Consider the following 22,448-nt stretch of genomic DNA (forward strand, 5'->3'; position numbering starts at 1 on the left):
CTGTAGCCCTAGGGCAGCCTGCACCCCAAACCCCTCCTCTCCCCACACTCCAGCCCTGAGCCCCCTCCCACACTCCGAACCCCTTGGCCCTACCCCGCTGCACATAAATTCATTCCATGCATGCATGGGGAAAATAACACTGATGCCTACTATTATATGGACCCCACAAGCACTCGCTTGCTCCCCACTCAGTCATGGGGCTCAGTTTATGCCCCCGACACAGTCTTGAGAAGAGGAAGCTAGATGCTCCCTTTGCTGCAGCCTTGTCTGCCCCCCGTGGCCGCTGCCCCGCTAGTGGTCACACAAGTGCCAGCACTTGCCCTTGCACCTTCTGTCTGAGTCTCAGGTAGGCACAAGCAATGCTATACTACACCGAACCTCATCGGTGCTAGGAGTGTGCAGCTACATCCCATCGCAGACAAGGCCTCAGCCAGGCATGGAAACTTACTCCGCTTACCTGGCATTGAGACAGGCAGCCGGAGGAGTTATTGTGTTATGCACTCAGGAAGGCACCAGACGGGGAAAGCTGGGTTCTAGCCCCCTCAGTGCCCTTAAACCAATCACGAAAGCAGCTCAGCCCAGGTTACAGCAGGACAGAGCTGCAGTCCCTCCAAAGGGACATAGCAGTGCTCAGCCCAAGCACTGTGAATATCCATTAGTGCCGGCATTAACCACATAAATGGATTAGCCGTCACACTCAGCGCACCCCTGCTGTCCTCACTTGCTGCAGTGGATGAGGGAGGCTCCTGTTTGGGGCAGCTTAGTTGCCTGCATAAGGCTGTATTGCAGGCAGGCAGCAGCAAAATACTCAACACCACAGGAGCTTTTTCTATTTGCACAGTGACTTTTATTTTCCTATGAAACAGAGCGACAGTTCAGAGACACAGCACTGATGGGGTTACAAAGGCTAGTGTGAATGCTAGGCTGGAGTTAGATACAAGCAGATGGAAAACCCCTCTGGTTAACTTTACAGTGTTGAATCCGTGTTAAACTAGGGCAGCTCCTGAAATCAATGGGGTTTAGGGCTGGAATCAGATCTGGACTGACTCCTGGAGTCTGCTCTCAGTTGACACTGGAGTCACTCCAAACTGCTGTAACTTGCAGTTGTGCTAGTGTAACTCAAAGCCATCATCCAACCCTACTGGGCTCAATGGGAACCCTCTGGGTTCAACTACCCTTGCTTATCTCACATGCAACTCCAGAATGTGGCCTCTAGACAAGCTGGCTCCATTCACCAGTGGATCAGCAGGTAATTGCAGACCCCACCCCCCCTCCCCAAGCCTTTAGGTCAGCTACAGCTCATGCCCGACAAGCCTGAGCAAAACTGACAGCCCTGGGCTTCCGGCAGCCTCCATATGGCCCCAAAACACCAACATCAAGGGCAACCCTGTAATGCTCACTAGGTATTTGACAACATAGGGAAAGCAACAGAAGGGGGAAGCAGGTTTTACTCCGTTACGTGCTAGTGGCCAGGAGAAGGGATAACTGTGTTACGAGATAAAGCGTCCTATTGCTAAGGCTGGGGAGGAAAGGGAGAGGGAATTGGAGCAGCTACATTCGCAAAAGGGGACCTGCAAAGTGAAAAGGAAAAAAAAAAAAAAGGCCCAGCTGATGATGCCTTCTTCCCCCACGCAGTTTGATTTACCACTGAGCCATCAGGACCATTGAGTCTGGTCTTCACTGGAGGTCTCAGAGATGTGGATTAGGTGCTCAAATGAGCAGGCGGGAGTGGTGAATCATTAACAAAGAGAGCTTTTCTCCCAAGGGTGTGTGGGGCAACTGAGTTCATGGGGTGTTTAAAAAAAATTAACCTGCCTGAATAAAATCATTCACTTCATCTCAAGCAGGTTCTTTGATATGGCTGCCAGGTCTCCAGTGAGCTATAGTCTTCCAGGACAGACCAGGGGAGTGTTCAAAAACCACCTAAAAATCACTTAGGAGCACAAGTCTCACTGAAAGGCAATACAGCTTGTGCTCCTCAGCATCTAAGCTGAGATTCCCAGCAGGCCATAGTGTTTTCCAGGGTAGACAAGCTCTGAATTTCTAGTGTAACGAGAAGATAAAAGTTTGGGGGGGAAAAGATCATTTCAACCTTTCAGGTTCTCTTTATACTTCAGAAAGCAGCAAAAAAAACAAACAACCAAACCCAACAACAACAAAGAACAGAGGGGCAGGACCCCCACCCTTTGCAGGTCCCCTTAAGGAGCAAACCAGGCCAGGCATGTCAGTTGCAAAGTGTGAGGGAGGAGCCCACGTAGAAGAGCCAGAAGAAAGGGAAGATTTTCTCTGAGAAGGCGGCCGTGAAGGTGAAGATGGGGGCCATGTTATCAGCGTTGTAGAATGCCACCCACCCCCCTTCGTAGTCCAGATAGACCCCGATCTTCCTGGGCCTCTCGCAGAGGGACAGGGGAGTCTCAGGGGAGGTGAAAGCCTGGTATTGGTCCCAGTTCTTGCCCTTCCAATTCAGCCCCACCGCCCAGATCCCCTCCTCGGGCGTGAAGTCAATCTTCTCCTTCCTCCTCACCGACTCCCTGGCAGCCCCCACGGCCCAGCTGTCCCCGTCCCCCACTTCCACCTCCCAGTAGTGCCTCCCTGAGGTGAAGCCCTCGGCCCCCAGGACAGAGAAGGAGTAATCGAATCTCTTGGGGCTGTCCGGCACGTCCTGCGGGGCGCTCCTCAGCCTCACGCTGCGCTTATCCTCGGACAGCACCAGGTAGGGGTTTGCGGTGTCCAGGTCTAGAGTTATATCGGCTGGAGAGAGGGAGACAGGGATTTAACAGCAGAGCTCATCCCCGGGGACAGCCCCTTATGCCACCAGAGCTTCCCTCTTTTAAGCTGTGGCACTATCTGTGCCGCCGGGCAATGGCCTGAGAGATGTAGGAAGCGTCAGGGAAAAGGGGAGGTCTCTGGGCCCAGGGACACTGCATGCTCTTACAGCTTCCAAACTGCGTTTGCCTTTGAGAAAACGAATTCAGGAGAGCGCACTAGAAAGCAGGGGGTCTGCTGAGGAAACGCAACAGGTGTTTGTCTCACCCGACTTTGCAGCCATCAGCATTTTGCTTCCTTATCCAAAACGGAAACAAACCACCGAGGGGAGATTTGGGCTGAATTCCCTTCAGCCATCACACCAGGGGGCTAGTCGCCAGGCCTACACCTGCACTGTTATTGCCACAGCAGCAGGGTTAATGTCAGTTCCTGGGACACCGGAAGAAGTCAGCGGAGGGAGGCAGAGGCTTACCTGTGTCGTTCTCCAGCTCAAAGCGCAGATTTTCTAGGGGAATGAAAGGAGAGAGAATTGAGTCCTGGTTTTCCTGAGGATGAGCATCTAGAGCAGGTTGAAAAAGTGAAACAAAATCCACGAAAGCTTTCCTTCTGCCACTGAACCGGGGGTAGGGAATGGGAAACGAGTTTTTCCATTACACTGGAAGATGAAGGAGTATCCATTTTAGCACAAAGGCTTAATATAATAATATCCCGTGTCAAAGGCAGTGGTTCTCAACTGGTTTATCATTGTGGGCCGCATATGCAGCTCTCTATGGCCTGGTCTACATGAGCAAGGTAAGTCGATCTAAGTTACGCAAGTTACGTAACTTAAGTCAATGTAGCTTAGATCGACTTACAGCCCTGTGTTATGTCGACAGGAGACGCTCTCCCGTCAACGTAGCTTCCGCCTCTTGGGGAGGTGAAGTACTGAAGTTGACGGGAGAGCGCTCGGCCATTGACTTACTGCATCTCCACCAGATCCACTAAATCAACGCTGCTGCATCAATCACAGTGGCGCCGATTTAAGACAAGCCCTATGTGTTATGTGGGCTGCATCCACACAATATATATACTACCTGTATGGCCCTGCGGCTGTCCCATGGGCCACAACTGTGTGCCGATTGGGCCATAAACCACCCATGGGCCGTGGGTTGATAACTGCTGGTCTAAGCTTCATTATAGACACCACTCAGAGCTAGGAAATGCCCAGTGAAGGGGAAAGTATCCTTTCCCTTGCAAGACACACTGTCACCAGGTCCTCACAACCCAACTCATAGCAGGGGCTTCCACTGCAAGGAATGAGAGACATGCTATACACCCAGTTCTTCCAACTCTTGCTATAAAACAAGCCCTCAGAGAAGAGCAGCACGTGTGGACAGAGCATATATGTGGTGGTGAGGGGGGTCACTGGAGGAGACATGAAGCGATTTTGAGGACCACATGCTGCAACCTTAACCATGGGGTTGCTGCTGCTGCTTTAGCCTAGTAGTGGCTTTTAAAATTACAGGGTGGCAAGACAGAGGCCACTGGCACATCCACAGGTAAGACTGACTGATGTAAGTTAGGCACTGAGAGACCAGGTAAGCAACTGACATAACAGCCCTCCCCAATATTACAGCAGCTATGAGCAGAGAAGACACCGATGCTTCCATTCACCTTTGAACTCCAGCAGGACTTCCTTCAGAACGGCGCTTTTCTGAGAGAAACTCCTGAGCCTTTTTTCCAGCTCCGCAAACGCAGGCTCCGGCTTCTGAAACGTCCAGTTCTTACTGCTGGAGAGAGAGGAGGAGGAGGAAGGGTTAGAAACAGGCTTGAGGCCCGGCCCCAGAAAACTTCGGAGCTCTCAGACCAGTTTGGATCTGAGCTTTGCAAGACAATCCCAGTTGTTGTGAGTCATGTGACTACAACCCCATGCTCCAAATGGACTGGAACAGGACTTCGGGGGGGTAGGAATGGAGATCCGTTTGGGAGCTCTCTGGATTCCCACTAGCCCAGTTCTCTCACGCTGGGCTACTCTAGTAACAAGGGGCACCAATCCCAGGGTTATGTGGAAAGAAAGGAGACAGAGACCCACAGTGGGTGTATCTCATGTAAAACACGAGGCCCACAGACAGCGCAGGTCTCCAGCTGGGATAGAACCTGGGCTCTCTAACACCAAAAGACAAAGCCCCTACCACAGAAGCTAAAGGAGTAATCCCATTGGCTGTCACGTAGCAGCTAGCCCCTCCTGTCCTTGCTATGGCAGCTGCTAGTGGGATACAGGATGACACACCAGCGTGTCACACTCCGTGGCTGCATATTCAGTGCCGTTTCCAAGCCAAGCTGAGCATGAAGGGGAGGGAGATGACGCCCAGGACTTACCCGATCCTGCTGCCGCCACCACCCTAGAGAGGAGGAGAAAGAAGAGGCAGTCAGTGAATGTGTCCCAGACTGGGGAGGCCTCTTGGTCCTGCAGGGGAGTTCCCACAGCACAGCAGCCATTCAGAAAGCAGCTGCTACTTCCAACTCCTTCCAGCTGGGATGTTTGCTCTCAGCAGCCTCAGGAATGGTCAGCTGTGAAGTGGCCATGGGGGAAAGCATCTCCCCATGCACTTTACAAGAAGAAAAGATTTTCTGGCTTGGTAGCGAGAGCCCCATCCCCCCAAGTCTCCCCATCCTGCTAAACAGGGAGCTCAAGTGGTGCGGAACGATGAGCTTGGGGTGGGGGGAGGCTTACAGTGCTGGACTCCTGGCTCCAACTTTTTGTCCTGCCACTGGCTTGTTGGGAAAGTCCTTTCCTGCCTCAGTTTTCCTATCTGTAGAGCACGGCTAGTATTGCCCTTCTAACTTCGAGGCTAAACTCATCTATGTTTGCAGAGGGATTCCAGATGACTGAGAGGAAGGTGTTCAATGGGCACGTTTACACTACCGCAGCCCGGCTCTGGCACTGCAGCAGAAGCACTGTAGCGTAGACACTTCCTACATCAATGGAAGGTGTCCTCCTGTCACTGCAGGTGATCCACCTCCCTGCGAGATGGTAGCTAAATTGATAGAAGAATTCGTCCATCCACCCAGCTGCATCTATAGTGGGGATTGGGTCGACTAACTATGTCACACGGTGCGAAATTTTTCACAGCCCTGAGTGATGTATCTAGGTTGATCTATTTTTTAGGTGCAGACCAGACCTGTGTGAACAGGAGCCGCATTCAGATTTGATTCACACCAGTGTCAAGCTAGATTAACTCAGTAGATTTACACCAACCAATCCCACCTGAGAGCACAATTTGTCCCACTGAGCTATTAACATGAGCGCTGGCTGAAATTTACCCCATGAATTCTTTTATTATTAAGTACCCAACTTTGAAACTTCACAGATGTTTTTAATGCAAGAAATCTCAATTGTTTCCTTTTTTGTAACAAACAGCTTTTGAAGCCTTTAAGTTCAAAATCCGGCCATGGAACAAAATGGACCAAAACAAATGCATTTTTTTTAAAATGTTCCTTACTATGAAAATGAGATGATTAAAAAACATACAAATTTAAAGGGGGAGGGGGGGCTGACTGGCTCCCGGAAGCACCTACATAATGTATCTGTCAATTATGTTGTGAACTCTGAATCCTGGACTCCGACAGGGAATGGATCAGAACAGACACATCCCAGTCGAGCGAAGGGGTTTGCAGTGGATCCTGGGTTCTACTCCGAACTCTGGGAGAGGAGCCGGGTCTACAGATGGGATATCTTAGGCCTGGTCTACACTGGGGGCGGGTGTTGAACTAAGGTACGCAACTTCAGCTACGCGAATAGCGTAGCTGAAGTCGAACTACCTTAGTTCAAGTTACTTACCCGTCCTCACGGCGCGGGATCGACGTCCGCGGCTCCCCCGTTGACTCCGCCACCGCCGTTCGGGGTGGTGCAGTTCCGGAGTCGACGGGTGCGCGTTCGGAGTTCGATATATCGCGTCTAGATGAGACGCGATATATCGAACTCCGAGAATTCGATTGCTACCCGCCGATCCGGCGGGCAGTGAAGACGTACCCTCAGAGTCAGAACTCCTGGATTTTAGTCCCAGCGCTGCAATCAACTTGCTTTGTTCCATGCCTCATTTTCTGCCTCCCTCTAATCAGCAAGATGGAAGTTAATGATAGTAACCCTACGATATGTCTCACCTGCGGGGACTGGCTCATCGGCTGCTGCTCCGTCTCTCCTCCCTTCTCAGTAATCAGTTTATCAATGTGGGAAATTTCTTCTGAGAGTTTAGAGACACTCTCATCCCTTCTCTGAGCAATGTCTCCATCGAGCGCTTCCAGCCGGGACAGCAGGAACTGCTCCTTCTCCTCCAGGAACCCACGCAGCTCCTTACACTCAGAGAGGATCTTCTGTCTCTCAGCTTTTGTCTGTTTCTGCAATTACAGAGAAGGTAGCTCGGTAACAGACGGAAAATCATAAGTGGCCTCTCAGCAGATGGGGGGACGTCTTTAAAGAGAAAGGACAGAGCAGGATCCTCAGGGCAGGATCAAGCCCTTTAGCAGTAGCTCAGTGACCTGTTACTTTTCCCTGGTCTCTGAATCTTGTGCCCCAAAATCTGAGGTTCAGTTTCTATTTTTTTTTTGCCTTGACAGTGGCAAAGAAATTACTGAAAATGTGAATGACACAGTAAGAATTACTTGTGTCTGCAAACAGCCGAAACAATCTCTCTCAGGGACATGAACTGTCACCATGTATCGAAACCGTGTTAACTCTGGAGCCTACTGATGACACGCTAGAAGTCATCCTTGATCAACATTTTACCGCTGACCACAATAGGTGACAAGGGAGAGGGATGATCCTACTATGAAGATATGCTCCATCCACTGCAAATGGAATTTCATTTGGAGATTGAGAGTGGGCAGAGTTCAGGAGAGACCAGAAGCCCTCACCTTTCCCCAGAAGCCCAGCCCTGGAGAGGGAGGTGACCTGGACTCTGGCCAGATGACCAACTCCTCATCCAGGTGAGGAAAGGGAGGGGGAAAGGGCACGGAGAAGGAACCAAAGCGAAGAGGCTCTGAGAGGGGTAGCAGGGCATGCATGCCTCCTCTGTGATGGTTTCCAGCAGCCCCAAGAACAATATGGCTGCTGAGCTCTGCAGACGGGCAGTTCTTAGAGACATCAAGGCACAGCCCAGCTCCAAGCCTCACAAGCACACAATGACAGCAGCATACACAAGGGCATCTGCACCTTTGCTAACAACAGGGATTTTTCGCAACACCTTGTCCACCTGCACTTGTCCAAACTCTCTAGCCAGCCAGCCAGCCAGCCCATGTTCTCTCTCCCCCCCATCACCCTCAGGGGCTACAGAGAAACAGGCTCTGCGTTTGCTTTGTCACTCAGGGCACTCTGATCCCAGGCAAACCTGGGGTGGGGGACGGCTCTGGGCACATACCAGCAGCTCCTCACTTCTCTTCTCCTCGTTGGCTTTGGCTTCTTCTCTGTCTTTTCTTAGACCTGCCAGATGCTCTTGCGGTGCCTCCTGGAAGAAGCAAGAAGGATCTTTGTTGGGAGGGTTTCACCACAAAGTTCCCAGACTTAGGAACATAGGAATTGCCAGTCTGGGACAGACCAGGAGCCTATCTCCAGGCTCCAACACCAGCTTCTTCACAAGAAGGTATGATAAACCCTGCAGCAGGGAATTATGGGCTAATCTTCCCCCAGGCAAACATTATTCTAGCTCATAGAGACTTAGGAAGGAACACTGAAGCACGAATGTATATGTCCCTTCCAGTGGTCTTGGATCCATAATTTGAGGAGTGACTAGTCATCCTGGGAGTCAACTTTTTTTGGGGGGATGCTCAGTTTGAGAAGATTAAAGGGCCCTGATTTTCAGGAAGACTGAGTGCTTGTGCTCTGAAAAATCATGCCATTCCAGGGTGTCCCTTGTTGGCAAAGGAGAGGCAATTCATAATCACTCTTGGACTTGAAAATTTGGGCCTTGCACTTTTAATCCTTACTATTATAACTCAAAACAAAGGGTGGTACAAATAAAGAACAATCTACGGCAATAAGTATTCATATAAATATCCAGTCCTGTATTGACTTGGCTCAATTATAACTTGTGGCAATGAGTTCCACTGGCTAATTGCATGTAATGTGAGTTCCTTTGATCAATTTTACAACTGGCTACCTTTCAATTTCATTGAATGTCCCCTTGTTCTGTATTGGGGAACCTCTACTCACCCTGTCTCCTAATCTCCCTTCTCTACTCCATTCACTCTTTCCGACACCTATATCATCTCCCCCTCTTGTTTATCTCCTCTCTAAACTGAGCAGTCCCAGCGCTGCCAGTCCTTGCCCATTCACAAGTCTCTCTGGAGCTCAGATCATGCTCTTTGTCCATCTGTAAACCCCTTCTGTTACTGCTTTATCCTTGACCAGAACTGAATACAGCATCCCAGGTGAGGGCATCTCACTGATTTATAGAATGTTGTTAAAATACCAACCTTGTTATTCTTTATATAGACCAACAAATCCAGGCACAAATTCTGCCGAAAACACATACTAGCCGCCACTAGGACGGCTCACTCGCATGTCTGAGAGCAAGATTTAGCCCTCCCTGGGACTGTGTTTCTTAGGGCTTGGCTACACTTACAAATTTGCAGCGCTGTAGCAGGGTGTGAAAACACACCCTCTCCAGCGCTGCAAAGCGCCAGTGTGGTCAAAGCCCCAGCGCTGGGAGCGCGGCTCCCAGCGCTGTCCGTTATTCCCCACAGGGAGGTGGAGTACGGACAGCGTTGGGAGAGCTTTCTCCCAGCGCTGGCACTTTGACTACACTTAGCGCTTCAAAGCGCTGCCGCGGCAGCGCTACTGCGGCAGCGCTTTGAAGTGCTAAGTGTAGCCACAGCCTTAGCTACACTTCATGCTCAACCATGCAGATGTGAGGAGCGGACAAATGGAGCTTCAATGGGGAGGAAGATGGACAAAAAAAACCCAGGCACAATTGGAAGTAGAGGAGCCCTCTACCTTTTGCCTCCCGGACAAAAATTCCATCATGACATACCAAGAAAAATCTATCCTGCCCCAAAAAACAAGTCCTAGCCCCTCTGAACTACCTTAAAAACCTAGTCCAAATCCAAGCATCCCTTAAAACCCCAGCTCTGAACATCCCCAGACACGGCAGCAAAAACACTGCCCCAAAATCTCCCAGCCCCTACTGACATAGACGAAGTCATTCCAACACGACGCCCAAACCGATCCCCCCAGCTCAGAACACCCCTACATCTGGCTCCGCTCCTCCAACAACTGGACCCAAGCATTGCCCCCCTCCCCTCAAACCACTAGACAGAGTAGCAATGTAGGGCTGGCAGGGACCTCGAGAATTCATCTCACACACACCCCAGCCCTCACCCCCATACTAAGGCAGGACCAAGTAAACCTAGACCATCCCTGACAGGTGTTGTCCAAAGGGGGGGGGGAAAGAGGGGGATTTCAAAACTTCCTTTGGGAAGCTTATTCCAGAGTTTAACTACCCTGAGTTAAAAAGTTTTTCCTAATATCTAACTGAAGTCTCCCTTGCTGCAGATTAAGCCCACTGCTTCTTGTCCTGCCTTCTGTGGACATGGAGAACAAATGATCAATGCCCTCTTTACAACAGCCCTTAACAGAACTGAAAAATTACTAGGTTTTTCCCCCACTCTTCTTTTCCCAAGACAACATGTCCAGATTTTTAACCTTTCCTCTCGGGTCAGGTTTTCTAAACCTTTTCTCTAACCTTCCCCTCCCCACCTTAAATCCCCAGCTCCAGAGATCCCCTCAAATTCTCATAAAAATCTGCTTCAAATCCAGGCTTTGGGGCTGGCATTTAGGTCTCACCCCGCATTAGGAGCCTGTCTCAATTACAAAGGCCTGCAACAAATCTGATTGTGTTTGTTTTATGTCACTGTCTGCACTGCACGGGCGGGGGGCAGCATGGCAGTTAAAATATGAATGATGTTACGTGACAAGTTTTCTAAGGCCAGAAAGAACCTTTCTGATGATCCAAACTGGCCGCAGGCATAAACACCTGACAAAGAATTTCACCTAGCAATTTCTATGTCAAGCCCAGGGCTTCTTGGCTGAGGTAGAACAACTCTTTTGAGAAGAGGCATTCAGTCCTGATTTACGAATCGCAATTAAAATGACAGCACCAGGTTAGTACATACAGGAACATAAGAATGGCCAGCCTGGGTCAAACCAAAAGTTCATCTAGCCCAATATCCTGTCTTCCGACAGTGGCCAATGCCAGGTGCCCCAGAGGGAATGAACAGAACAGGTGATCATCAAGCGATCCATCTCCTGTGGCCCATTCCCAGCTTCTGGCAAATAGACACCATCCCTGCCCATCCTGGCTAATAACCATTGGTGGGACATATCCTCCATGAACTTATCTAGTTCCTTTTTTTAACCCTTTTATAGTCTTGTCAAGGAGTTCCACAGTTTGTGCGTCTTGTGAAGAAATACTTCCTTTTGTTTATTTTAAACCTGCTGTCTAGTAATTTCATTTGGTGACCCCTAGTTCTTGTGTTATGAGTAAAAAACACTTCCTTCTTTACTTTCTCCACACCCAGCATGATTTTACAGACCTCTCATATGCACCCATAGTTGTCTCTTTTCCAAGATGAAAGGTCCCAGTCTGATTAATCTCTCCTCCTGTGGAAGCTGTTCCATACCCCTTATCATTTTTGTTGCCCTTTCCTGAATCTTTTCCAATTCCAATATATCTTTTTTGAAATGCGACCACATCTGCACGCAGTATTCAAGATGTGGGTGTGCCATGGATTTATACAGAAGCAATAGAATATCTGCTGTCCTATTATCTACCCCTTTCTTAATTATTCCCAACATTGTTTGCTTTTTTGACTGCCACAGCACATTGAGTGGATGTTCTCAGAGAACTATCTACACGACTCCAAGATCAGGAGATGCAAAGAAAGCTGATTAGAGGAAGGAAGGAAAATAATCAGAGCAGCCTTTTCCCTCCAGCCAGATGCAGGACTGACGTGCTTCCTTAACACCCGATTTAGATTCCTCCTTAATACAGGATTACCTTGCAGGAAATAAAACCCACCCTGGCCTGTGCAAGCCACCCAAGAGATGCTTCTCCCAGGCAAAGCCACACCCCACGACTTTGCCCCTATAGGGCTGCCAATTTTGCTGGGATGTATCCCTGGAGGTTTCATCACATGCCAGAATCTTGAATGAAAGATTCACCTTTAATTCCTGGAGACTCCAGGACCATGCCGGAGGGTAGCAACCCTAGCAACACACGAGCTCAGGGGAGCTGGAACAACTTGTATAGTGAACCAAACTGTAAACCCAGTGTGCCAGCAGGTCCCAACCAGGGGTCCAGGATCCCCTGGGGGGGCCACAGCAGGTTTCAGGGGGTCCACCAAGCAGGACTGGCATTAGACTCACTAGGGCCCAGAAAGCAAGACAAAGCCCAGGGCCCTGATCCCCGCCACCCGGGGCTGATGCTGAAGCCTGAGCAACTGGTCCCCCTGTGGCAAGGGGCCTCCAGCAACCGCCCTGCTTGCTACCCCCTAACGCCTGCCCTGGCCTTTATATGCAGAAAAGGAGTTGCTGTGACCCAGGTAGCCCACGGGGTTTTTATAGCACGTTGGAGGGGGCCTCGGAAAGGAAACGGCTGAGAACCCCGGCTGTATAGGATGGAAACCGCTTCAAGCCGGGGGTGCGGACACACCCCCTAGTTCCAGCACCGGCGCCTTCTCCTACCTTACAGCCCCGGGCGGCCTCCTCTATGGGCACCACCCGGTGGGCCCGGTGGTCCCAGGACAGGTGGCAAACCAGGCAGACGGGCTTCTGGTCCTCCTGGCAGAAGAGCTTCAGGGCTTCCCCGTGGCGCTCGCACACCCCCGCCCCCGGCCCGGCAGCTCCGGCCGCCGCCTGCGCCCCGAAGCGCTTGACGATCTCCACGATGTTGGCCAGCTGCCGGTTGGGCCGGAAGAGGCGCTGGGGCACCGGCTCCCGGCACTGCGGGCAGCACAGGCTGCGCTCCGACTCCTCCCAGCACTTGGTGACGCAGGCGCGGCAGAAGTTGTGGCCGCAGTCCGAGACCATGACCGGGTCCCGCAGGTACTCCAGGCACACGGGGCAGCTCAGCTCGTCCTGCAGGCTGCGGCCCGGCCCGGCCGCGCCCTCCATGGCTGCGGGGCAAACACCCAGCGGGCTGCGGGGCCCGCCCGCCTGCTCCTCTCCCGGGCCGGGGCGCGCCGGGCAGCGCGGGCTCTGCACCGCAGCCAACGGAGGCGAGCCGGAAGCCGCTGCCCTCGCCAGGCAGGAAGCCGAGGAAGAGGGAGGGGAGGGGAAAGCTTGGCTGCGGCCTGCAGCGGCAGCCAGCACAGCGCTGTCTAGTGGCTGGCTACAGGCAGGACGCCTGGGTTCTCTCCCCTGCTCTGGGCGGGGAATGGGCTTTAGTGGTTAGAACAGGGAGGGCTGGGAGTCAGGACTCCTGGGTTCTCTCCCCTGCTCTGGGCGGGGAGTGGGCTTTGGGGTGGCGGGGATCTGGGAATCAGGACTCCTGGGTTCTCTCCCCTGCTCTGGGCGGGGAGTGGGCTTTGGGGTGGCGGGGATCTGGGAATCAGGACTCCTGGGTTCTCTTCCCTGCTCTGGGCGGGGAGTGGGCTTTAGTGGTTAGGGCTGGGAGTCAGGACTCCTGGGTTCTCTCCCCTGCTCTGGGTGGGGAGTGGGCTTTAGGGGGCGGGATCTGGGAATCAGGACTCCTGGGTTCTCTTCCCTGCTCTGGGCGGGGAGTGGGCTTTAGTGGTTAGAACAGGGGAGGCTGGGAATCAGGACTCCTGGGTTCTCTCCACTGCTCTGGGTGGGGAGTGGGCTTTAATAGTTAGAACACGGAGGGCTGGGAATCAGGACTCCTGGGTTCTCTCACCTGCTCTGGGTGGGGAGTGGGCTTTAATAGTTAGAACACGGAGGGCTGGGAATCAGGACTCCTGGGTTCTCTCACCTGCTCTGGGTGGGGAGTGGGGTCTAGTGGTTAGAGCAGCAGGAGGCTGGGAATCAGGACTCCTGGTGTCTAGGGTAACCAACAGCAACTGTGAAATATCAGGACGGGGGTGGGGATAATAGGCTTCTATATAAGAAAAAGCCTCAAATATCGGGACTGTCCCTATAAAATCAGGACATCTGGTCACCCTACCTGGGGTCAGAGGTGAATTAGGGTTTTCTGGGGCCCTTGAGTAGAGCAAGTGGGGGCCCCTCCCCACCCCTTCCATCTGCAGTCCCCTCCACTGCCCCACAGCACGCCTCCCGGAGAAATGAGGTTGGGATGTGGGGCTTCACCTGTTTCCTAGCAGGTGCACTGGGCAGGTGGAGCAGGTTGGGGTTAAATGAGTTAAAGAGGGGCTGGGAGTCAGGACTCCTTGGGTCTATTCCCAGCTGTGGAAGGGGAGAGGGGTTTGCAGCTTAGAATAGGGAAGGCTGGAAGTCAGGACTCCTGGGGTCTATCCTCAGTTGTGGGAGGAGAGTGGCATTTAGTGGTTAGAGCAGAAGGACCTGGGAGTCAGGACTCCTGGGTTCTATTCATGGCTGGGCCATTGACCCCTCTATGGCTTTTGGGCAGGTCCCAGCCCCTCTCTCAGCCTCCGTTTACCTGTCTGTACATTTCCCATCGGGCTCCTCTCTGCCAGGGTGATTATTTATCTGGATTTTTGATTGGCAACTTGTTAAAAAAAAAAAGGCAACGAATACAAAATTATTCCTCTCGAGGGAGGAATGAAAGGCCCAACAAACCCACCCCACCCATCCAGTCTGCTCTGCCGACCAGCCAGCCAGGTCCCCAATCCCCCAGGCTCCCCTACTACCACTGTCCTTCCCCCCATCAGCCCCATCCCATTTCCCAATCCTCTCCTAGCCTGCCATTTGCCCCCAGCCAGGCCTGACCCCCAACAACCCTACCCCAACCAGCCAGGCCTGCCCTCCCTCCTCCAACCCCTAGGAAGGCAGGTCTGCCCCGTCTCCGTGCCAACCAGATCAGCCTGCCCTGCCAACCCCAGCCAGGCTTCTCCTAGCCTGGCTTGACTCATCCCCAATCCCCAGCCAGGCCTGACCCCATTCAATCAGCCCCCCAGATCTGTCCCCACAGCCTCAGTCAGCCCCAAAGCAGACAGGCCTCCTCTCAGTCTGCCCCCAGCCAGACCTGCCCCTCCCCAGCCAGCTGGACACCTGGGGTAACCCCACCAGCAACACATGGCCAGGCCTCTCTCAATTCGGCTTGCCCCCTGCCAGGTCTAACCCTTTCCTCAGCCAGCCCCCTGGATCTATCCCCCTCGCTCAGCCACGATTGACCCGGCTCCCCATCCACCTCAGCCAATGCCCTAGGCCAGGGTACCCAAGCTGTGGCTGCTAGGGTTGTCACCTCTGAAGTATAAAAGGCCGGGATGTCCAAATCACTTGGTCTGGGTCAGCTACCTCAGAAATCCCACACTCCTCAACAAACTGGGGTTGCAGTCTGGTGCCCAGCCACCCCTCTGTTTCCACCTACAGAGATGCAATTGGGCCAAGGCTGAGTGGCGATGCATCTCACCTTAGCCACTTGAAATGCTGGGAGGTGTGCTATGGGAACACCTACCCTGCATCCCCCCAGCTGCTAAGGGAGCAACTGGGGGGAAAGGGAGTGGCCACATGGGCCAGACAATGCCCGAAGACTCAGGAGAGCTGCCCTCGATTCCCAGCTGTGCTGCGGACTCTCAGGGCCACATAGGGAATTTGGATGCACTATTATTTATTATTACCATAGCGATAAGGGCTCCGGACGTGGCCACGCTGTATAGACACAGAACAAAGAGAGAGTCCCTGCCCCCAAAGAGCTCATGATTTAAATATATGACAAGAGACAACAGACAGATGGGGGAAGTACAAGGAAACCATGAAACACAGCACTCTGGACTTCTATAACATGGAGGGGATGCATAGGAAAAAAGAAGCAGTGTGGCCTGCTGGAGAGAACACCTAACCTGGGTTCTAGACCTGGACATGTCCCTGTGCCTCAGTTTTCCTATATGTATAAAGTGCTTTGAGATTTACAGCTGTAAAGCAGCAGGTATTATTAATGATTCCCATTCATTTTTGTAGGAACTCGGGTATTCACATTTCTCAGGCAGCTTTTCAAGTCCCAGGCTTAACCTCACCATGCCTCACTGCCCCATCTGTAAACTGGGGATACCACACCCGGGCATTGCCCCACCTCACGGGGCTTTAAGGATAAATACAATAGTGGCTGTGAGGTGCTCAGATGCTATAATGATGAGGGTCATAGAAGCACCTAGAGAGATAGATCCTCCCGTGTGCCTGCAATCTCTGAACAGACAGATCCCCCATGCACCAGCAACCCTGGGAGAGACAGATCCCCCATGCACCAACAACCCCAGGAGAGACAGATCCCCCATGCACCAGCAACCCTGGAAGAGACACATCCCCCATGCCACAGAAACCCTGGGAGAGACAGATCCTCCATGCACCAGCCACATCGGGAGAGACAGATCCCCCATGCACCAGAAACCCTGAGAGAGACAGATCCTCCATGCACCAGCAATCATGGGACAGCTAGATTCTCCTCTGCACCAGGAAGCCTGGCTGCCATATCAGCCCCTTGGGTCACTGGCACCTGGCACATGCTAGACCAGCCTTCCGGCTTCTCTTACCCTGGGGTATGCAGCCAGCCCTGCATCAGGAAGATACAAAGGCTCAAGCTAAATGCCAACTTTGCATCGTCCCCTCCACATTTGCACTTGTAATCAAGGATCTGGGGTTTTGTGCTGCGTGGAGAAGTGACGGTGCTCTTGAGTGCAGCATGATCTAGTGCAGGGGTGGCCAGACATTGATCCCCTGAGCCGCATATGATACTCTTCAGAAGTCTGAGAGCCGGGATTGTCTGCTGGGGCTTGGGACTTCATCGCTGTGGCAGGATAGTGGGACTAGGGTCTTCTGCCCTGCAGGGAGAGGGTCTTGGGGCTTTAGTCCTGCAGAAGGCATCTGCTGGGACTCGGGGCTTCAGTCCTGCTGCTGCTGCAGCCCCCTGGCCCAGCAGGTGTGCCTCGTGGGGATGAAGCCCTGAGCCCTGGCAGGCGCCTCCCACAGGGCTGAAACCTCTAGACCCCACTCCTTGCCCCACCACTGGGCAGAAGTCCTGAGCTCCCCTCTGAGCCCCATCTGGTAGGCAGAGAATGTGGGAGGGACATGAGGGTCTCTGCAAGCCACACTTTACCTGTAAAAGAGCCGCATACGGCTCGCGATCCACAGTTTGGCCACCCCTGGTCTAGTGGGTAGGACAGGACACCTGGGCTGAATTCCTGGCTCTTCACTGTTCCCCTCCCACCCTTTGTCTTGTCTAGTTAGATAGTAAGGTCTTTGAAACAGGTGCTTTCCTCCAACTATGTACACAACAAGGCCCTGGTCTCAGTCAGAAATTCTCTTTACTACTGGAGCACGGACAATAATTACTGTGCCACACTGTTTGCTCTTTTTGTTTCTGATATTTCTGTTTCCGAAGGGCTTTACTCTGCCTTTGGTCAAACATTATCTTCCTCAGCATGTCAAAGGCTGCTGAAAAGAATCATAAACAATCAACATCCCAGAACCGGGGCTGGAACACTGAAGGAAAGTGACATCAGAAACAACTCACCCAAAACGCTTTGACAAAAAGTTACGGTTGCTATGAGTTAACCTCAAAACCCCTCGCACCTCACTGTTAAAAACACATATCTTCTATGTGTATGGTTCTTTGCAAAAGCTATATGCTATAGTGGTTCATATTTAATGTGTTGAAAGATTTCTTTTAAGTATGTCTTATTTTGCATTTGACTCTGTCTGGCTTTAACTTTTAGCTTTATGTGCATGTGCAGTGCCCAGCAAAAAGGAACTCCTACATTCATTAGGACATTTAGGTATTCCCATAGGACAAACAAGAAGAATTGGTTTTAATTTCCTTCTGCCTTGATCCTTCTGCCTAATTGTTACCAACTCTCACAATTTTTAGGGTATTTTCCCCTTAAACCTCAACTTCTGGTTTCATTTCATTTATGTCAGAAGATCAGCTTTTTTTTAAGTAAGATTTTAGTACTCATGGTTACAGAGAAAACATAAAGCTTAAAGGCCCCCAAACAAGGCAAATAAGGGAGGGGGGTTAATCTCCTAATTTTTACGGTAATCTCATCATTCATTGGGGCCTGGCTCCTGATTTTTTGAACACCGTAGTCTGGCAATGCTGGTTACACCTGTGCAAAGAAGGTGCAAATATTAGACTTTCAGATTTAATGATGTTTTATATTCATTTTGCCTAGATGTCAGTGACAATGAAAAGCACATGGCAGGTGAGAAATTCCCCCTCCCCCCATGCCTAATAGTGACAGACTCAAGGAGCTCAATCCATTTAATTTTAAGGAGTGACTTGATCACTGTCTACAAGTACCTACATGGGGAGCAAAAGTTTGACAATAGGCTCTTCTATCTAGCAGACAAAGATCTAACAACATCAAGGGCCTGGAAACTGAAGCTAGACAAATTCAGACAAGAAATGAGGCACAAGTTTTTAACAGAGGGGGTAATTAACCATTTGAACAATGTAATGAGGGTTGTTGTGAATTCTCCAACATGAGCAATTTTTAAATCAAGGTTGGACATTTTTCTGAAAGATCAACTCTAGTTCAAACAGGGATTGATTTGGGGAAATCCTAGGGCCTGCGTCACACAGGCAGTTTGACTAGGTGAACACAATGGTCCCTTCTGGCCTTGGAATCTATTCATCTAGTCAATCTATTTGGTGTTGCAATGGAAAATTAAATTGGACACCACAAAGAAGCATGTTCAGGCCTGAGTTAGAAAAGGAAGCTTGTAAAAATTGACAGAGAAACTTAATTCCTGCTGAAGTACAAAATTTAACACAGCTTTAGCTATGCATCCCTTACAGGTATTTAGCTGCTAATAATAGGGAGTGTTACCTAGTGGTTATCACAGTGGACTAAGACCCTAAAGACATTGGTTCTATTCCTGGCTCTGACCTGAGTGACTTTGAAGCAGTCATATTGGTCCATGCCTCAGTTTCCCTGTTTGTAAACTGCGGTTAATGATCCTTTGTAAAAAACTCCCACTGAAAAGTACTGTTATTATTATTAATCAAGTGATGACATAACAAGTACCATTGCTCCCTTCCCTCAAAGCTTCTTATTTTCTATTAATTCTCTCTAGTGGAAGATTGCCCTTTTTAGGATTTTTTCCCCCCAGAATGCCTTTTGTGACACTGTCCCTTTAAATTGGGCAAAGACAAACACTTGATGCCCTAAAGTGGTCACTATGCAACAGGCAGTAGCTCTCTTTCAGCTGGTAAGTGTGTGTTTGTGATGTTTCCTTGTGCTTGTTCTTGTGTCAAGCTATATGTAATGCTTCTGAAACCTAGATCTCAAGGCATGTTGTAAAGAGAGATGTATGTAACATTGTTCCCATTTTACAGATGGGTAAGGCTGAGTCACAGTGAGGTGAAGTGACTTGACCAAGTTTGCACAGTGACTCAATGGCTTGAACTCACTCCTTTTGACCCCTCAGTCCAGGACTGGGACTGGGCTGCTTTCCTTCATTTTGTTACTGACTAACAAAAATGTGTTGCAGAACAAGAAAATTATCCCTTACTGTTTGGCCACTGATTAATTTGCAACGTGACTACTTCTAAGCGCTTGGGAGTCTAAAGGGCTGAGTTAAGGTCATTTGGGTTCCCTAATGCTGCATTTCCACGTTTAAAGTGATTTGGATTTAACCTAAACTCTGAATTTACTGAATTAATAATGTTTAGCTTGGAGGGATAACTACACTGTTCCCTCTAATGTATTTTTATCCTAAATATTGATGTAGCTTCTTGACCGTACCTCCACCTTCACATATTTTTTGTCTGGCAATGATCTTGTCTTTTTAATTATAAAGGTCTTACACCAGCTGCTCTCAACCTTTCCAGACCACTGTACCCCTTCCAGGAGTCTGATCTGTCTTGCCTACCCCCAAGTTTCACCTCACTTAAAAAACAACTTGTTTACAAATTCAGACATAAAAATACAAAAGTGTCTCAGCCACACTACCACTGAAAAATTGCTTCCTTTCTCATTTTTACCTTATAATTATAAAATGAATCAATTGGAATATAAATATTGTACTTACATTTCGGTATATAGTATATAGAGCAGTATAAACAAGTCATTGTATGAAATTTTAGTTTGTACGGACTTCGCTAGTGCTTTTCATGTAGCCTGTTATAAAACTAGACAAATATCTAGATGAGTTGATGTACCCCCTGGAAGATCTCTGCGTACCTCTGGGCATACAAGTACCCCTGGTTGGAAACCACTGTCATACACAAACACTAAACAACGCACTCAGAGAACTTCCCCAAACTACACTTTTTAAATTACTAGAAGCTATCAACTTTAATATTTGTATATTATTGTTGTGGTGGGGCCTAGGAGATGCAGTCTCTTCCCCCCAGCCCCTGTGCTAGGGGCTGTACAAACACAGAACAAAAAGGTCGTCCCTGCCCCCAAAACAATCTCCCATGATGCTCTGGCTGCTTTACCTCACTCTGGAGCAGCGCAAAGCAGCTAGAGCACACAGGCTAGATTAACTGGGGTAACAGCAGCTCTGTTTCACCAGCATCTCACAAACGCAGCTGGAGTGTACACCTCAATTTCCCCGCTCCCTCTTGGTGGAGTCGATCCGGTGCACTGAATAACTTTTGAAAAGAAATGTTTAGGGCTCATGGTCACTTTTTGTCATTTTTTTCCACAAGTGATTGTGGAGCTGACAGCTGCATAAAATCTCCATCAGAGAAAGTTGGGGAGAACTGCCCTCTCTCAAAATGGCTGCCATGCCCAATTGCTGTCAAGGAGAGTGAAGCCAAACTGCCCTCAAAGAAGGTAACCGGGCCTGTTCCACTGATGGAGAACAGTGGAACAGATGCCCTTCTCAAAATGCCCACCTAACTGAGGGCAGCAGCAGACTCAGTCCCATTGAGAACAATGGAAGATGGCAACCATTTTGGAAGAGGGCAGTGGAATTCTCCGAAGATAAATGTTGATCAACCTCTGCTGAAGGAGAAACATGAGGTTATGAAGAATAATGGGGGGTGAGGGGGATGAACCAATAATCCTAAAAATGTAGCCTATGTATGAGATTTTGTTGAGTTTTAATAATATAGGATGTTCAAAGAGTCTGCATCATTCCATGATTGAAATCCTCAGGGACAAAAAATGTTGAGGCTGGATTTCTTAAAGTTTCCATTTTAAAATAGATTTTAACTAAGAGCAGCCACACTGGGTCAGAGCAAAGGTCTAGCTAGCAGAGTATCCTGTCTTCCAACAGTGGCCAAACCTACCACCCAACAGGGGGCTTGAACCCATAACTCTGAGAGTGAGAGCCTCATACATTACCAACTGAGTTAGCCAGGCTGTGCCTAAGAGCTAACCTACCCCTAAACTAGTTAACAGGTTTGCCTGAAAATTCTCAGAAAATGGATTCTCTGCTCCAAGTCACTGCTATCAATTTTGTGGGAGGATCCGTTACATTTTTTCATTTGTACCAGAGCAAAGGATTCAACCTCTTTAACGTAATACGTAACTCAGCCTTACCCCTGGAGCTGCAACTGGTGCCTCTGTAATAAAAACCCATACAATTATATGCTGCTCACAAAGAGAGGCTTGGACCTCATGTCCCTGCACCTTTCCCCTCCTCCCCCTACCACTGCTCAGTGACCTGCAAGTGGCTTCTGAATTTTTCCCCACAGATTTTTTTCCCTCTTTTTTGTGCTGAACCCACGTACCCAATCCCAACAATTGCACTTCATTAATAAGCTCTTTGGATCATAGGCCATCTTTTTGTTCTATGTTTGTACAGCACTGAGCACAACAGGGTTCTGGCTCATGACTTCAGCTTCTGTGTGCTATGGTAATAAAATAATAAATAGTCACTAGCCTCTGAGAAAGGTGGCAATATTGTCCCACCTGAAATCTTCCCAGCCTAACTCACCCTATCTTCTGTCTCTCTACTCTTTCAAGACCTGCCTTCTGCTAATAACGCCTATTGTCTGCTCTACACACAGTGCGTGTTTCTCTGTCCCAGTGCTCCTCTTTGTGTCCATGTCTAATACCTGATGCCTTTGCCCAGAGCCGCTGGGTTATAAACACAGCACCAGTGGGTTTCAGACCCTTCTCCAAAATTCCCTCCTTCCTGCCCAGGAGTTTGGATACTTTTCTCATCCCACTGTCCTGACTCTCATATTTTTTGTGGCTCAGAAGGAAACTCCAGGGAGCATCTCTCTCATACATACCCTCCCTACCTTCTACTTACTTGGATCAGAGCCCTGTGGGTCAATAGTGACTTAATCACCCAAAGGGCAGTTCTGGAACAGGCCTTAGACCTCAGCTCTTTGCAGACCATAGATAGAATCATAGAATCATAGAATTCAAGATCAGAAGGGACCATTATGATCATCTAGTCTGACCTCCTGCAAGATGCAGGCCACATAAGCCGATCCACCCACTCCTTTAGCAAGCGACCCCTGCCCCATGCTTCGGAGGAAGGCGAAAAACCTCCAGGGCCACTGCCAATCTTCCCTGGAGGAAAATTCCTTCCCGACCCCAAATATGGCGGTCAGCTGAACCCCGAGCATGCGGGCAAGACTCTCCAGCCA

General features: G+C 50.1%; 1 protein-coding gene across 2 annotated transcripts; it reads right to left on the reverse strand.

The window, feature by feature from the left end:
• Nucleotides 1-716: 716 nt before the first annotated feature.
• On the reverse strand, nt 717-13,222 carry LOC120383013 (E3 ubiquitin-protein ligase TRIM7-like). Of its 2 annotated transcripts, none has more exons than XM_039500608.1 (7): nt 12,485-13,222; nt 8,163-8,249; nt 6,910-7,143; nt 5,125-5,147; nt 4,420-4,532; nt 3,239-3,271; nt 717-2,751 (listed from the first exon to the last, which is right to left on the reverse strand). In XM_039500608.1, the coding sequence occupies exons 1-7, from the start codon at nt 12,911-12,913 to the stop codon at nt 2,225-2,227; spliced, it is 1,446 nt and encodes a 481-aa protein (XP_039356542.1). In that variant the 5' UTR covers nt 12,914-13,222; the 3' UTR covers nt 717-2,224. The 2 variants fall into 2 exon arrangements, with proteins under 2 accessions (XP_039356542.1, XP_039356541.1); XM_039500607.1 differs by having other exon boundaries at nt 720-2,751; nt 4,420-4,535; nt 12,485-13,218.
• Nucleotides 13,223-22,448: the final 9,226 nt, after the last annotated feature.

Source organism: Mauremys reevesii, linkage group 15, assembly GCF_016161935.1.
Source record: "Mauremys reevesii isolate NIE-2019 linkage group 15, ASM1616193v1, whole genome shotgun sequence".
Lineage (NCBI taxonomy): Eukaryota > Metazoa > Chordata > Testudines > Geoemydidae > Mauremys > Mauremys reevesii.

Coding starts and splice junctions, on each gene's coding strand:
- LOC120383013 (XM_039500607.1), bottom strand. CDS start 12,913: ATGGAGGGCGCGGCCGGGCCGGGCCGCAGCCTGCAGGACGAGCTGAGC. Junction 8,250..12,484: donor AGGCCGCCCGGGGCTGTAAG/GTAGGAGAAGGC, acceptor TGCTTCTTCCAG/GAGGCACCGCAAGAGCATCT. Junction 5,148..6,909: donor CGATGAGCCAGTCCCCGCAG/GTGAGACATATC, acceptor CCTCCTCTCTAG/GGTGGTGGCGGCAGCAGGAT.